The sequence below is a fragment of the Hypanus sabinus genome, chromosome 6, assembly GCF_030144855.1.
Source record: "Hypanus sabinus isolate sHypSab1 chromosome 6, sHypSab1.hap1, whole genome shotgun sequence".
In the NCBI taxonomy this organism is placed as follows: domain Eukaryota; kingdom Metazoa; phylum Chordata; class Chondrichthyes; order Myliobatiformes; family Dasyatidae; genus Hypanus; species Hypanus sabinus.
In genome coordinates this window covers 160,931,300-160,949,485 of record NC_082711.1, presented here as the reverse complement: position 1 = coordinate 160,949,485, position 18,186 = coordinate 160,931,300, and the positions used below count along the sequence as shown (strand labels likewise).

Sequence of the window (18,186 nt, the reverse complement as noted above, 5' to 3'; positions counted from 1 at the left end):
AGACGTAATAATGAACAACCAGTTGGAGGAGTCAATAGGTCGAGCAACATCTGTTGGGAGGAAAAGAACTGTTAAGTTTTCAAAGCCAAAATCCTGCAACGGTCCTCAACAAATACTGGTTGACCTTTTGGGTTCTTCCAGCAGTTTATTTGTTGCTTCACATCTGTTGTCTTTTATGTCTCCTGTTATCTTTTCAATCAAATTCTAAACACAATCAGAAGCAACACTAAATCTGTTTAATGCAGGCTCTGTATTTGCATTACCGTCATGCCTCATTTTCTTTCATATACCCATACCAAATCCACAGCATGAACATTAATTACTCCTGCTTGGACTCTGTGGACTTGTAAACTTTATTATGAGGCTTATGTATTTTTTGAGCTGATATTTATTGTACATAAAAAAACTAACTTTTAAAAAATCAATTATCTTTTCATGTATCAGTGCAGGAAAATCCGTATCAACAAATATGCTTGCCATCTTTTTAAACTTACTAACAAGCCTCATGTTGATAGAGGAGAATAGCACTTGGACACCAAAGTTTCTTCACACCTACTTTTAGATTCTGAGTTAGAGTTCCAGTTTAAGCTTCAGACTGTGGAAGAAGACAGTGCAGTATCCTACAAATCCCTTGATTTTTATTTTTATGAACAGCTGTAAACAGTTATCAGATGGCATGATGGGAAGCTTGGCCAAGTAAGGCTTAAGAAAGTGTGCAGCTTTTCCAAATACCATGCATTTGTTAATATTTTGGTTACCTGTGGTATGAACCTATGCTTTTGTAATACCAGAGAAGTTACTGACCATAAGACACAGGAGCAGATTTGGGTCTGGTCCAGCATTTCACCATGACTGATACATTATCTCTCTCAACCTGATTCTTCTGCCTTCTCCCCGTAATGTTTGATGTCCTGACTAATCAAGAACCTATCAGCCTTCACTTCAAATGTATCAAATAACTTGGCCTCCACAGCTGTATGTGGCAATGAATTCCACAGATTCATCATCCTCTGGCTAAAGAAATTCTTCCTCATCTCTGTTCTAAAGGACCATCCTTCTGTTCTGAGACTGTGCCCTCCGGTCCTAGACTCCCCCACTCTAGGCAACATCCTATACAGAACTGAGAGGAAGTTTAAGGTCATCTTTGTTAAAGTGGCCTTTCTCTGCAGTGACCACAAGCGCAATCAACTGTCCCCTTGCTAATTAGGAATTTTGCCAACAACAACAGGACGGAACAGAACAGAAGGAGCTTGCCATGATGCTGCCGGGTTTGCTCACAAGAGCAAAAGTCTACAGGTAGAAAGGGATAAAGTATTTGGGTATGAATGCAACATTGAGCAGAATCTGGTTATTACAGAACTAAGTAACTGAACTGCCTTGCAAATTTCACATTAAAAAAAATCAGATTAGTCACCATGGAGGATTGAAATCAAGATTAAATTGGTTTCTTCAGATGCATCTGAGTAGACAGACTCGAAAGAATGTAAGAATGACAGAAGCAAAGTTCCCTTTAAGATGTGTGCACACATACCTTTCGCTACTAGCGCACAAAGGAACATAAACCATGCACAAAATGTTGTCACCCTCCACCTCATGAAATATAATTCACAATCGTAAACAATCACAGTTCCTTTCTGATGGGATGGAGTTGACAACATGGAGTTTGTGATGATTTGTCTGCAGATTTTAAAGGCTTATTTATATTGTTTTTATTGAAGAAATTAGTGCACACATGATGTTGTCACTGGGCAAAAAAAATGCACAACACAATATTTTTGTGCACACTGGTCATTACACATTTGAGGGAAGACTGGACAGAAGTGGTATCCTAGAGGAGATTTAGAATACTGATTTTAGTATAGAGCTTTGCCAAGAACCTGGTGTCACTGTTAACAGCTTTCTTAATAAAACTCAGTTAAACCTGAGTCTTCAATTCTCAGGTCAAAGTCAGGAAGTGCTCCTATGTTTACAAGAGGCAGCCACAAGGTATTTCACACAATCACAACATGGTTTTCATTCAAAAATTAGATATCATTCAGGAAAAATACAAAATTATTTCCATGCTGGCACAGAATCTATTTCTATCTGAAACTCTGAAAACCATATTTTAAAGTTGAAATAATGCTATATTATTGAAATACACCATTATTTTAACTTTGTGTTAATTATTGCCCAGCTGATGGCTCTGGGTCTATACTCAATGGAGTTTAAAAAAATAAGGGGTTCTTATGGAAACCTACCAAATATTAAACGGCCTAGATAGAGAAGATGTGGAGAAGATGTTTCCTATAGTTGAGGTTTATAATACAGAGGGAAGAGCCTCGGAGTAGAGGGACTTTCCTTTAGAACAGAGCTGAGAAAGAATTTCTTTGGCCGGAAGGTGGTGAACATGTGGAATTCATTGCCACAGATGGCTGTAGTGGACAAGTCATTGGGTATATCTAAAGTGGAGGTTGATAGGTTCATGGTTAGTAAGGGGGTCAAAGATTACAGGGAGGAGGCAGGGGAATGGGGTTGAGAGCGGTAATAAATTACTATGATGGAATGGCAGAGCAGTCACAATGGGCTGAATGGCCTACTTCTGCTCCTATGACAATGAATTAAGCACACAGATGTTTGTATAGTTAGGAACTGATTAATCAAACTTACTTATAAATATAGGACATGTTGTACAATTTAAAAATTCTGAGCCATTTGTTTACTACCTGCGGTTAGTGTGACACGATTACAGCTTGGGGTATTGGAGTTCAGAGTTCAATTCCAACGCTGGCTGTACGGAGTTTTTAACTTCTCTCCCTGTAAGCGCTTGGATACTCAGGTTTCCTCCCAAATTTCAAAGGCTTACCGGGTAGTAGGTTAATTGGTCATTGTAAACTGCCCCTTGATTGGGCTAGAGTTAAATAGGTGGATTGCTGGGCAGTGCAAAGTGTTGGGGTGGAAGGGCCAGTTCTGCACTGTATCTTTAAATAAAAATTAGAAATAAAATATGGGGTAAAATACAACAAATAATGTTCTTTGCTAATTCCAATGAAGGCAAACAAATATAAAACTCCATTGAAGAACAGTTATAGCATGCTTATGCAAACACTAACAGCCTAGAACTTTTGGTGACAGAAACAGTGAGGCTATTTATACCCGCTGTTATAATACAGGATGTATGAACAGATAAAGAATGAAGACATGTAGTGAAACACAGAAAACCAGAAGTTGATGCCATTGATTCAATGAGATTGTTGTTGCCGACTTTCCCAGTGGAATGAGCAGAAATTGGTTCACTAATGAAAAATTCAACTACTTACAAAGCAAGTTTGTTCTTAGTGTTACAGCTCACCAAATGAGATAGCTTCTTAACACCCTAAAACACAATTAATGTTCTTAAAGTCTTTACTGCTAAAATCTACATCTAGATGATCACTCCCTTGATTAGTTCATAAAAACCACACACCTTGCAAATAAAATATCTTTATATAGGTGCTTCTGCCTATGTTCATTTCATATGCTGTAAGCTGTTTGCTCAATGTAAGTTGGACAAAATAATAATGAGAATTATTTAATGAGAGTGGTTGAACACCTAGCTTGATGATATCATTGTCACTAAGCATCAGACATCATCTAAATCTGAGTCTGACTGAAACAACTTTCAAGGAAAGGGGAAATTCTCATCAGACTAATCATTTAGTCTTTGTAGATAACTTACTTTTGAGTCGACAGTGAACACAATTTCACGGGTAATTGCAAAATCCATGGCATCAATGTCTCAGGAGAGAAAGGTACATCTCTAAGAAAATGTAAACTAGACATGAGAATACCATTTACTGAAAGAATGTTCTAGTCCTAGCGTCCAAAACAACTCTTTAATGATGAATAAATCAAAACATTGTGCAGAAGTTAATCTCATAGTTTAAAGGACAATAACTTATTCAAATAACCCTCCTCTGAGAAAATACACGCCTTCTGTTGAAAATAGCATGGTTTTCCAATAGCAGTGAAGTATTATTTTGTCTGGAAATATATATAGGCTGCAGTCCAATAGAAAATAATGGACATTAACAACCAAAAACACAAGATCCAGTTCATACTTAATTATTTAAAGATACAGCCCTTTGAGCTGTGCTGCCCAGCAATCCTCAACAACCCCTGATCTAACCTTAACCTAATCACGGGACAATTTACAATGACCAGTTAACCTACTAATTGGTACACCTTTGGACTGAGGGAGAAAAAGCAGTGCACCTGGAAAAACCCACACATTCCGCAGGGAACACACACAGACATCTTACAAAGGATGCTGGAATTGAACTCTGAACAATGACACCCTGAGCTGTATTAGTATGTGCTATCCATTACATCACCATGGCGCCCGACTGAAGAAGTGGCCTGAATTTAGTAAAGTTCCTTATAAATAGATGGTAATCTGAACAATCTTTGAACATATTTGATGGGTGGCTTTGGTGGTGTAGTGTTTAACATAACTGTGTTACAGTGCCTGCATCCCGGCTTCAATTCCATCACTATCTGTAAGGAGTTTGTACATTCTCCCCATGACTGTATTTCATTCCACATTCCAAATATGTACGAGCTAGAAGGCTAGTAGGTTACGTGGGTGTAATTAGATAGTGTGAGCTTGTTGGGTCAGAAGGGTTTGTTATCTATTAATACAAAGAAACAGGTCCACAATGTTTTTCTCAGGCATCTCAGGAAAATTTGATATTAAAGGATTAAAGAAATGTCTAATTTGAAGATATCTAAAGAAATGAGTATTAGGTATGTTAAACTTTACAGATAGTTGTTGAAAAGTTGCAAAACGATTATCTATGAAAAGATCTTCAAAGTGCTGAATGCCCTTTCTATACCAGTCATGAAATTTTGAGTCTTGCATAGAAGGTAGGAAAAGATGATTGTGTAAAATAGGACTAGACAGAGAGAAATCATGAAAGCTGATTATATTTTCTAAACTGAGCCCATATTCTCAGAGTGCGTCTAATAAAAGGATTAATAACTAGTCCAGGTGAGTGACAAGGAAGTGCAGATCCAAGAAGTGCAGAAAACGAGAGATCCTTACGAGAGTTCAACTCCATTGCCACCCATTTTGGTTAGTCAGACTGATTATGAAAGAAGGACCATAAAGTAAGACAATATTGGCTGCCCAATGATATAAATGGAAGTTAGACAAAGCCATACCATCTTCCCTTTTAGGTTTTTGAAGGTGAGCTTTATTAAGTCTAGAACGTTTGTCCTTCCATAGATAGGACAAAATGATAGAATCTAACAAATCAAAAAAAGCTTTAGAAATAAAAATTGGTATAGACTGAAATAAGTATAAAAATTTAGTAAGGATATACATTTTAACAACATTAATTCAACCTACCAGAAACATGGATAAGGGTGACCACTGTGTCAAACTCTGTTTTGTAGAATTTAAAAAATTAGCAAAATTTTCGCGAAAAAGATTCTTGAAGTTCCTTGTTACTGTAATACCAAGGTAAGTAAATTGATTATTAACTACTGTGAAAGGGAGGTTGTGAAATACTAATGCTTCTCTATTAATTGGGAATTGGGTAAAGGCTTAATATCTTCTATTCATGTTAAGATAGTGACCTTGAGGCATGCCCCCTTTGATAAAATTGGAACTGCTTGAGAGCGTGATTTAAATATTTCTTTATCTGATGCAGTTTGGGATTCAATTCTTAAGTCAGTTCATTCAACCTCTTTATGTGCTCACCACTGCCTTTTGCAGTTTAAGGTTGTACATAGGGCTCATATGTTTAAAAATAAATTATCACAGTTTTATCCTGACATTAGTCCTGTTTGTGACAATGTAAAGGGGGTGAGGCTTCTCTTATTCATATGTACTGGGCTTGTCCTAGTCTACAGTAATTCTGGAGAGAAGTTTTTTTAATCTTTATCCCACGTTCTTAATTGCCACTTAAAACCTAACCCTCTGACTGCCCTTTTTGGTACCTTGGGTGAGGCAGACATGCGTCTGAGTCTGACTAAACATTGAACACTATCTTTTAGTAAACACAAAGTACACTGCAGATGCTGTGGTCAAATCAACACATACAAACAAGCTGGATGAACTCAGCAGGTTGGGCAGCATCCGTTGAAAGGAGCAGTCAACGTTTCGGGCCGAGACCCTTTGTCAGGACTGAAGATGAAGGTGGGAGGAGGGTGGAATGTGCCAGGTGAAAAACCAATCAGAGGAAAAATCAAAGGGTGGTGGAGGGGAAGCAGGGAGGAGATAGGCCAGAGAGGTGAAGAAGGAATCTAAGGGGAAAGCACTATGGGTAGTAGAAGAAGGCAGAATCATGACAGAGGTGATAGACAGCTGGAGGAGGAGGCAGAGTGAAAGTGGGATGGGGGGAAGGGAGAGGGAAAGAATTACCAGAAGTTGGAGAATTCGATGTTCATACCAAGGGGCTGGAGACTACCCAGACAGTATATGAGGTGTTGTTCCTCCAACTGAAGTTTGGCCTCATCACGGCAGTAGAGGAGGCCATGTATGGACATATCCGAATGGGAATGTGAAGGAGAGTTGAAGTGAGTGGCAACCGGGAGATTCTGAATGTTGTGGCGGACGAAGCGGTCCCCCAATCTGCGTCGGGTCTCGCTGATGTAGAGGAGGCCACACCGGGAGCACCGGATGCAATAGATTACCCCAACAGACTCACAAGTGAAGTGTTGCCTCACCTGGAAGGACAGTTTGGGGCCCTGAATAGTGGTAAGAGAGGAGGTGTAGGGATAGGTGTAGCACTTACGCTTGCAGGGATAAGTGCCTGCTGGGAGATCTGTGGGGAGGGACGTGTGGACCAGGCAGTCGCAGAAGGAACAATCCCTGTGAAAAGCAGAGAGGGGTAGAGAGGGAAAGATGTGCATAGTGGTGGGGTCCTGTTGAAGGTGGCGGAAGTTGCGGAAGATAATATGCTGGATCCGGAGGCTGGTGGGGTGATAGGTGAGGACAAGGGGGACACGGTCCCTATTGTGGTGACGGGAGGATGGGGTGAGGACCAAAGTGCGGGAAATGGAGGAGATGCAGGTAAGGGCATCATTGATGACGGCAGAAGGGAAGCCACGATTCTTAAAGAAAGAGGACATTTGGGATGTCCTGGAATGGAAAGCCTCATCCTTGGAGCAGATGCAGCGGAGATGGAGGAACTGGGAATAGGGAATAGAGTTTTTGCATTTGGCAGGGTGGGAAAAGGTATAATCAAGGTAGTTATGGGAGTCAGTAGGTTCATAGAAGATGTCAGTGGACAGTCTGTCTCTAGAGATGGAGACCGAGAGATCGAGAAAGGGGAGAGAAGTGTCTGAGATGGACCATGTGAATTTGAGGGCTGGGTGAAAGTTAGAGGCAAAGTCAATGAAATTGACGAGCTCACCATGGGTGCAGGAAGCAGCACTAATGTAGTCATCAATGTATCGAAGGATAAGTTGGAGAAAGAGGGAACACTACCTTTTGCCTCTCTTTTGGCTAGACACTCAGTTTTTCTCAAGTGGAGAGATGTTGCCCCACCCACTCATGCTCAATGGCTTAGTGATATTATGCCCTGTTTAAACCTTGAAAAGATTCATTAATCACTTTTCAATTTGGACATAAAGTTTCATAAGGGGTGGGGACCTTTTCTTGAATACTTTCATAATTCCTCTTTAGATTAAGTTTATTCTTTTTTCTGGACCATAGTCCCTTACTTTCAGTATTTTTTCTGTAGGTTTTATGATTTTTTTATGGGAATTACATTATAGTTTTGGTAGTAGGCATTATACTTTATATATATAAAACTATTAAAGTACGGACAAGCTGTAAAAGTGGATTGATGGAATTAAATACAAACAAGTATCAGGTGCGACCCTTTGGGAGGACAATCCAAGGTCGGATTCACACAGTGAATGGTAGGGCACTGAAATGAGCAGAATACAAAGAGATCTGGGAATACAAATCTGTGATAAACCATGTATACCTGTCTGGTCATGCCCCTCTGCTGACTGCTCCTGTGGCTCCTCCCACAGACCCTTGTATAAAGGCGATTGGGGCACTGCTCCTCCCTCAGTCTCCGAGATGGAGTGGGCTCCCTTTTTTGCTGCTAATAAAAGCCTATCGTTCACTTCCTGCCTCCGAGAGTTATTGATGGTGCATCAAAATCCACAATTCCATGAAAGTAGTGTCACAGGTAGATGAGGGTCATAAAGAGAGATTTTAGCAAATATTCATAAGTCAAAGCAATGAATACAGGATTCAGGATGTTATCTTGTTTAAAATGTCTGTGAGGTCACATTGTGAGTATTGTGTACAGTTCTGGTCACCTATAGGAAACGTATCAGTATCTTGAAAGAGTGCAGAGAGAATTCACAAGGATGTTGCTAGGACTTGTGAACCTGACTCACAGGGAAATGTTGAATAGGTTAGGAATTTATTTGAGCACAAAACATAGAACAGTACAGCACAGGAATAGGTCCTTTGACTAATACTGCTGTGCTGAACCAATTCAATAATTCAAACAAAACCAGGATAAAACCTGGGATTTAGGGTGAAATGTGAAATATTTATGGGGAACCTGAGGGGGAGGGCTTCCCCACAGAGGGTGGTGGGAGTGTGGAACAAAGAGTCAGTGGAACTGATGGATGAGGGGTCGATTTCAACATTTTAGAGAAGTTTGGATAGGTACGTGGATGAGAGGGGCATGGAAGTCTATGGTCTGGGTGTGCATAAATGGGACTAGGCAGAGAAAAAGGTTGGCATGGACTGGATGGGCTGAATGACTTGTTCCATGTTGTAGTGCTCTACAACGAATCACTATTTGCCCACCTTTTCTTTCCTGACCTGCTGAGTATTTCCTGCATTTCCAGTTTTTATTCTGTATCAACTAAGTTTACTGATGATAAATTGCAATCAGCTGCTATCCAGAATAATTCATAGAGTCTATTCAAGTAATACCCAAATCTTGCTAAAGAGATACTTAACAAACAGACTTAATGAACTTATAAAATTAGAATGATCAAAAGCACCCAGGCACCTTCAACAGAGAGAATATTCAGTTCCTGGAACTGCTGAAATTACTGATATGAGCTAGCTAAACTGTAACAATCTAACAATACAACATCAAAGGGTTGCAAGAGGAATAATGCTATCAACAAATTTATGAAACGGTCTCTGGATTAAAATTTACTGAAATAACTACTAGAGCAATGTGGAACCTATATATATTATTTGATAGTTCCTGGTCAGACAGATCTTTCAGAAGAAACTTAATGATCTGTTGTGGACTTGGGAATACTCCTGTTCTTTCCTTCTAATTCTAAACTCTAACAGAGCACAACTAAGCTGTTGGAAATACTGGCCTGAAACAAAACCCCTTCCCTTATTATTTAAAAAACAAAAACAGTTAAAATGAGGACCACCATTTTTGCAATGGGAAAATTATGTAAAGAATATTTTTTATTTTTGTTCTCATTTTTGTTTCATTTTAAGAAACCAAATTACCCAAATGTTTAAGGGTTCTGTTGCTTCTCAAAGAGTTTTAGCATATGGTCCTATGTTATTTTTTAAATTCCTTCCTGTTTCAATTTGCCATTGTTTCCAGGAAAGCTTTTCAAGACCAAAAATGTACAATTATACCAGCTAAAATGTTGCAAGCAAAGAGAGACTTTTAGAGACTTCCTGGTCAAGACAGCGCCAAGCTGCACTCTTGTTCAAGATTATGTCTCAGATTTAGTAGTTTCTTTTGGTTTGTAGGGATTGTTTTGGGCAAAGAGAGGGGAATGTTCAGGTTTAGGAACAGTGATGTGGGGTGTTAGAAGTCGGAAAGGTGTTTAGGGACAAGGATGAGGAGGAGTTAATGGGTCAAGTCTCCACTCTGAGCTCTGTGTTCAAATCCAGCCACGTGAATGGCCAACGAGGGATATCCAGAGTTGAGGCCTTTGCTCTGCGCTTAATGGCCTGTGAATTGGACATGGGAAAAGTAGTATCTGGAGTCTACATCTCCATTCTACGCTCCAGGACAGTCAGGATAAGATGTCAGTGGGAGAAGGAGGCGCAAGGAGGCATGAGGGCTGGCTAGTTGGCATCCTAGGATGTTCAAGCCTGGAGTTTGAGGTACCGCCATCGACTAGTCTAGGGGACAACACTGAAGATTGTAGCGTGAAGGTTAACCAGAAGTCTGAAGTCAAAGTCTGGTGGTTGGAGACTGGAGGCTATCCTGGAGTTGGAGGATTGTCTACGGACATGGGCAGGGGGAGGAAAGGGGCTTGTTTCGCTGCTGTTGCTTTGGTGCTTGTTGTGTTCTGTGCTGTTCTGCCAAGCATTGTAAGCATGCTTATGTTGGCATTGGAATGTGTGATGACACTTGCAGGCTGTCCTCAGCTCATCCTTGGATGTGTTGGTTGTTAAGACAAATGATGCATTTCACTGTGATAAATGAATCTGAATCTGACTCAAATACAATCCAGATTGACTGCCTACAACCACTGTGGTTTCCACGATATCTGCTCCTCAGCGACAAACTCAATTTTACAATCCTGGTTAACAACTTCCAAAAGATCACTCGTTTAACAAGACAATTTTAAGGAACAAAAGCAATCATGTTAGATCACATACATTTCACGGTGTAACACAGTCTATATCTTGACATGGATGTTTGCATTTGAGAGCCAGTTCTGAGAACTAGAAGAGCAAATCTTGAAAGACAGATGGAGATGCAAAAGGGCAGTTTCCTCATTTGATATAGTGTACCAAAAAAGCAGCCATGGATAATTGTTTGATAAACTTTTTGGGCATTGAATATTAAACTGCACACAAAATATTCTTTGACTTCTTCATGTTTCAGTTGTTACTGTTTACAGTGACAAACTGAAGTCTATAAAATTCACAGAATTTTGTCATTTGATCTCATGACATTCACCAGATTCAATAGTAAACCTCCATACATTTAACCTTGCTTGAATCATGAAAAATAAAATTCAGAGACACTCTCTTAGCTTACTTCAGATCTTGAAAACCTGCACCAGGTGGTTAGACCTGCTGCAAACATCTTCTGCATTTGCAGCTTCATTGCAAAAAAAAAATCAATCTGGCTAACTCCTCACTTTCCCAAGCAACAGCCATGAACCCGCAGGAGTCTAGTGCTTTTTGACGAACAGCGGCTCCTTGTTGACTGAAACCTCTGCTTGAAAATTCTTGTCCTTTTATTCAAATCCTTCCATGGTCTTGTTCCCATGTCTGTGACATCCCCAACGTCACTGGTGGCCAATAGTTATCCACCAAAGCACAAAGATTCAGAATCCCATCACTAAACCCCTCTGCCACTCTACCTCCTCATTCTCGTCTCAAATCTTCTTTAAAAACCTCTCCCTTTCATCAAGATTTTGTTTATTTGCCCTAATTCATATTTTAATGTTCAGTAATGTTGTTGTGAAGCACATTTTACCTCGTTAGGGATGGCATGTAAATGAAGTCTGCTGTTGTTTAATTTTGTAATATATTTTATTTTTAAAATAAAAAACAGCATCTTATTGCTGAATTGCTGCTACGAATAACAGTTTTGCCCAGACAAGTACAAGCTAATCAATATTATGGCCAAAATGATAAAGACAAAGGATTTGGAAATTTAAGAAATCCAGTGCAATACACACAAAATGCTGGAGGAACTCAGCAGGTCAAGCAGCACCTATGGAAGAATAAATAGTAATTCTTTTGGGCCAGTGACTGGTGCAGTCCTGATGAAGAGTCTTGGCCTGATAGATCAATGGTTTATTCCTCTCCATGGACGCTGTCTGATCTGCTGAGTTCCTCCAGCCTTTTCCGTGTGTTACTCTATGACCAACATGAAGCATCTTGTCACTGCAACAAGATACAACCTGGGGCCCTGCTAGTCCTATTGGCATAGTACTATGTTATTAACATAACTCCATGTATTAGGTTAACACACTGAACACCGAAAGGACTTTAACATTGTTTTTCTACCTGGAATACAGCTACAGTTTTCCAGGGTGGAATACCAATTTTAATGCAGCTGACAGAGAAAATGATGATTATGTTAACCAGATTTATTGTGAAATAATACTTTAGATTATTATGACTTTACTGGTTTACTATTCCAAATTTTAAAAATGAATGAAGATCAAAAAATGTTCCAGTGTAGCACCAAAGGAACATTACACTGTCAAGAGGTGTCATTTTTTAATAAGATGCCAAAATGAGATCCTGTGGCATTATTTTGCAGAATAGGGTTGTCTAGTCCAGAGTTTTTGCTGTTCACAAACTGACAGGGACATCAGAGTATTACAACACTAACTGCATTTTCAGAAGCATCTCATTGGCTTCAAAGCATTTTGAGATTTCCTGTATTCATGAACACAAGTCCTGCCCCCTTTCTCTTGCATTACCTGCAGAGTTCTCAATGCTCGATCCGCATACAAGATCCCAGCTGTTTCTTCGAGAATGGCTGTAACGTCTTGAGGAAGACTTATAGCTAGGAACCTCTTTGAAAAGTCTGCAGATGATAATGTCGTCATAGGGACTTTGCTGTCAATCAATGTTGTCTTCATGGCTTGAAACTCTGGGTCCTTTTCTTGGCCAAGAAGCAATAACCCTGTTTGCCTGCAAAAAAGCACAAGGTTAATCACTTTATTATAAAAACTTTCATTGATGTCTTTTTACTTCTCTTCCCAACAGTTGCTTTCCCTCCCTGTCTCTTTCCAGGAGATGTCAGAGCTTGTTGGAGACAAGACTCTGTGGTAATAATAGAGGAATAAGAGAACACAGATGATAGGAATTGAGTCAGAACACTGTGGATGGACTTGTCGATGTTTCAGGAGAAAACTTGGAACATGATCTCGACCTGAAACATCAACAGTCTCTTTCTCCCCAATACGGTGCTCAACCTGCTGCGTTCCTTCGGCAGATTGCCTGTTGTTCCAGTGGCAGCAACTTGGCTCTGTAACTACAAGTGACTGGAAGTTATTCCGCTGGGATAGCAATCTCCCGCCAATAAGATCCAATTCTCACCCAGTCCCCTTGCCCTTCCAGCAGAGGTCACGAAACAAGAGGGTGGGGCGGACCATAGCAGAATTTCTCTATCCAATCCAGACACGAATTGCATGATCCCTGTTACTGCAAGTCATCGCAGTTTCGGTGGAGTGATAGAACCTGGATTCAGTCAAACACAATACACGGCAGATGTTGCAAAATCCAATACAAACATAGAAAATAACTACATCTATAGAAAAGAGTTAACATTGTAGGTTGTTTACTTAATATCAGAGTTAATAAAAGGTCATTGACCTGAAGTAATAATTTTGTTTAACTTGCCACAGATGCTCCTCATCTTGCTGTCTTTAGCTTACTTCTAAACTGCTCAGCCACAGTTTGTATAATTAAACTACAGAACAGGGAAGCCCAGTGACCTACTCCCAAAGTGGGTCATATACTCTGACCTATTGATCTAGTCACATTTCTTTGAAGCACTTAGACGACAGTAAAAAAATATGTCAGGCTGCTGTTTATGAATCACATCATTCAATTATTCAATTCCATCATTGCCTCAGCAATAATCACCAAGCTTCTAAACCTGGGCCTCTGCACCTTCCTCTGCAACAGGATCTTGATTTCCTTATCAGGAGATCACAGTCAGTATGGGTCAGTGGTAAGATCTCCTCCTCGCTGACAATCAGCATAGGCACACCTCCAGGGTGCATGCCTAGCCCACAACTCTACTCTCCACTCTCACGACTACATGGATAAGCACAGCTCAAACACGATCCATAAACTCGCAGATGTTGTAGGCAGAATCTTAGGTAGCAATGAGAGTCAGACAGGAGCGAGGTAGATCAACTGGATAAGGGGTGTCATGATGCCAACTTTGTATTAAATGTCAGCAAGACCAAGAACACGCACAAATCCTTATTGAGGGGTCAGTAGGGGAAAGGGTTCCCAGGGTGTCAGCATCTCAGAGGATCTATCTGGGCCCAACATATTGATACAATCAAAAAGACAGCATGGCATCAACTATATACACTGGAGATCATTCTGACTGCTTATATCACAGTCTAGAATGAAGAATCCAATGGACGGGATCACAAGAGTTCACAGAGGGTTGTAGACTCAGGTAGCTCTTCCACATCTTCAAGTGAAGGTGCCTTAAGATGGAGGCAGCCATCATTAAGGACTCTCATCATCCAGCACATGCCTTCTTCTTGTTACTACCATTACAAGAGCCTAAAGACTTACAGTCAATGATCCAGTAACACTTCTCTCCAACCATCCATATGAAACCATATGAAAGTCGATGTGTACCATCTCTGCACTATTTGTTCTATAATTGATAGTAATTTTATGTATTTGTACCAACTGCTGCCATAAAGCTACAAATTGCATTTCCTATAAGACATAAGTATAAACCTGATTCTGACAGAGTTTGAATCGCTGCCTTGTTCAAACAACAACCAATCCACAATAGCGAAACCTCTCTTTGACTCTTGTCTGAACAGCCAATCGCAACAGGATGCTTGATCACAGCAGGTAGAAAAATAAATTCGGTAGTTACCCTGCTCTTTAAGGCAGATTTAGATTGATAGTGTTTTGAGCAATTCCCCGACATGGCATCCATCTCTCTCCCTGTGAAGAGGGCAGAACAGGAACAGGAAGGTGATTATATTTAATATATACACCGTCCAGCCAGCTATTTGGTAGAATTATTCCTGGCCTTGCAAAGTGGGGAGAAACAAAGAGTAGGAGAAGGCGGAAAAAGGTGCATAGAGCAAAGTGTCACGTGAAATGGCCAGAGGCCATGAAATGACAGTTTAGGAAATTTATATGGGAGCTCAGGGTTATTGTTTCAATGACATTTCAGACTTACTCCACACTAAGACATGGAACTTGAACATACAATAAATAATCTTAAAGTGGGCTTTGAGAAACAAGTATTTTGAATTTGGATTTCATGTAAGAACAATTTGAAACTTCTGCAACAAATCCATAAAACTATACATTACAACATCCTTTGATTTCCACCCTACATTGTTACTTACAGATTAGCTCACATCTGTTGTTTGGACAGGAGAGAGGAAAGACGTGGTGTTGAGTAAAGCATGCTTTAGAATTTTATTTACTTATTCTGCACTATATCTCTAAATATATAAGTAAAATAGAATTCATAGTCTCAGTTCGGACGATTTTTAAATTGAATGAAATTTATGTTTTCTCCCCCACTCTCACTCAAATAAATTCTCAAGCATTCACAATGACCAGCTGTACTCTAGCAAGTAGGTAAATGATTTGCATTGTTTCAGCATGAGTTCTGCTTTGGGTCAATAATCCAGATCCATCTTCAACAACACTGTAATATAACCAGACTACCCTGGACTGAAAAATAGTTCCATGGGATTTTCAACATATTTTCTTAAACTGCACGTTAAAACAGGAGAACTCTACCTATGACAAGTAACTATGTACACTTTTACTCAGGGTCACAGTTCTCTCCAATGACACTGATTAAGGGCTGATAGCAAAAGCTCAAGAGGTTGTTAATAAAAGCCAATGATTATTAGTGTGTTCAAATGGGGCCTAGTTGTTCACACAGTTTATTCCATATTGCAGAATAGGGAGCTACCATTAAACACAAGAGAATCTGCAGATGCTGGAAATCCAGAGCCACCCACAGAAGACACGGGAAAAGATCAGCAGGTCAGGCAGTTATCTATGGAAATGAGTAAACAGTCAATGTTTTGGGCCAAGATCCTTCTACAGGACAGAAGAATTAAATTCTTCCATCCAACCATTAATTAAATTCCATCAGCAAAAGCAGCATTTTATAAACTGAGGGGTAAGTGAAAATGTACATTTCTTGTTATGACCAAAAGTGGAAATTAGTGAATGGTTTACAGCTGGGAATTGACAAGCTGTCTTAAACATTACTGAAAACACTGGTTCAATCATAAGAGAACAAAGAAGGCCATGAACAGTAGATACAAGGACAGAGGCAAGGCAGAAACTTATGATTTGCAGTTAAAATAGAAAGAACGAGAAAGAAAAATAAAGATTTTTGAGAGGGGCAAAGAAAGAAACAGCGTAATCTCTATTATATCACAGGAAAATGTATTCCCCTTTTCCTGACCCCCCCCCCCTTTTATCATATTTATTTTGGAAAACTGGAAATGTGGCTTCACCATTTTGGATTCACACATTCCTTATGAGCAAAGAGGTAATTGCAAAAATAGTAGAAACTTCATTTGGTTTCTATCCCTTTGTATTCTTTCCCCTGGCTAAGCTCGTATATTCACTGCTATAAGATTCTTGTAATTCTACAGATTTCCATTGTGACATCAAGACTAACATACAGGGCATTATCAGACACTTTTTACTAGCCACATCCACAAGATCAGTTACAATCAGTTACAGTTATCACCCTCTGATAACGAACCATAAAACTCCAGTCAAATGCAATTTGCTCTTTATCCTGAAAAGGCTATGGAATCTTATCTTTGCAATTTGAACAGACATTGATAGCAACAGTTCAACTTACAAAGTGTACAGGAAACACCTCAGCACGGTTTAAAAATGGAACTTAAGTAGTGATGAATGGAAAACTGCTGATAATATAAATAAAGACTGGTTGTTGCATTACTGGGGCATGACAGACTGATTCTAATCAGATTGAAATTGAATATTGAACCCGTATTACAGATTTCCAAGAAAGCGGAATGAAATTCTTTTAGATTCATACTGGTAGAGATGGAAGATGGAAGAGCGTAGGTATAGATAATAAGTACTAATTGGCACTTCTCAAGAGAAGGACAGAAAGAAGGAATTCCCTAAATTAATGGTTCATTAGCAGGGCGAAGGCTAGAAATTCATGGAAGAATCATCAGACACTGTGTGCACTTCACTTTTATTACTGGTATTGATTTGTTATTGTCACATGTACTGAGATACCATGAAAACATTGCTTGCCATACTGTTCATGCAGATTAATTCTTTACACAACGCAGCAAGGGAAAACAATATAAAACAATAACAGTGCAGAATTAAGAGTAACTGCTACAGAGAAAGTGCAATGCAGGTAAATAAAAAGGTGGAAGATCATATTGAGGTAAATTGCAAGGTTAAGAGTTCACCTTACCATACAAGGGCTCTCTTCAGGTGTCTGATATCAATGGGACAGAAGCTGCTTTTGAGCCTGGTGGTACAGTGTATTCCGGTTAATTGGGACACACCGGGACCAGTACATTTTGGCCCAATTAAGCAACTACCCTAATTAGCCATTGTTTAATAGAAAGTTAAAAAGGTATAAAAAAAGACAAACTGTGGCTGTGTCCACACTACACCAGATAAATATGTAACCGAAGCTTTTTCTCTTCGTTTTTACCCTTCCTCCACACTAAAATGACACTAAAATGGTCCCCCAATACCGGAGCTTTTCAGAAACGCTTTCCAGGGTGGGTATTTTTGAAAATGCTGTTCGGGCAGATCAGTGTGGACAGGTTAACTGGGGATATCTGAAAACACTATCAGACGGCAGCACGCAATGTCATTGTTTTCTTGAACGCAACCTAACAATTTCAGAACAGACAGCAATGAGACTGAAGCCAGAAGGGTTAGAAATGTACTCACCAAGTACTTTGACCCATAACTTACTGAATAAATAGGTATCCTCACTTTGGCCTGTTTTCTGTCCTTGCTTGTATGAAAGCGGTTTACCTATTAATGCAAGTACTTCTCTGACAGTAGATGTGTAATAGCCTAATGTAACATTGTATGGAAATACAAGATAATACTAATGTAGATATGTTTTATACATTTAACAAGGTGCTTTATTAATGCAACAGAGTTAGTCAGTCTTTTAAAGTTTTTCAATGTTCGTCGTCAGCCGGGTCAACCGGTCCATGAACTCCCTGTCGGTTGCCTCCCTACGCTCCAACATTTGTTTTATTTTACTTTTAAGTTCTCCTACGCGAAAGCCAACAGCTGTCCATTATTTAAAGTTTTTCTAGTCTGTAACTGCACAAACGCACACTTTTACGGCGAGTTTCGACACCAAACATGTCAATTGTTTTCGGTAGATGTGTCCTGCACATGCCCAGTAGGAGGAGATACGCCGAAATCTCCATTTTGATGTGGATAGAGATATTTTCAAAAACGCATAGTGTGGACGTCTATTGTTTTTACGCAAAACCGGCGTTTTCAAAATTATCCGG

General features: G+C 39.7%; 1 protein-coding gene across 5 annotated transcripts in view; it reads right to left on the bottom strand.

Moving 5' to 3' along the window:
• The window catches only part of pipox (pipecolic acid oxidase), an 82,749-nt gene that overhangs the window by 41,568 nt on the left and 22,995 nt on the right, over positions 1-18,186 (bottom strand). For all 5 annotated transcript variants that reach the window (XM_059973304.1, XM_059973306.1, XM_059973302.1 and 2 more), the window contains one exon: positions 12,379-12,592. In XM_059973304.1, coding sequence (XP_059829287.1) covers positions 12,379-12,592 — 214 coding nt within the window. The remainder of the gene's footprint in view (positions 1-12,378; positions 12,593-18,186) is intronic.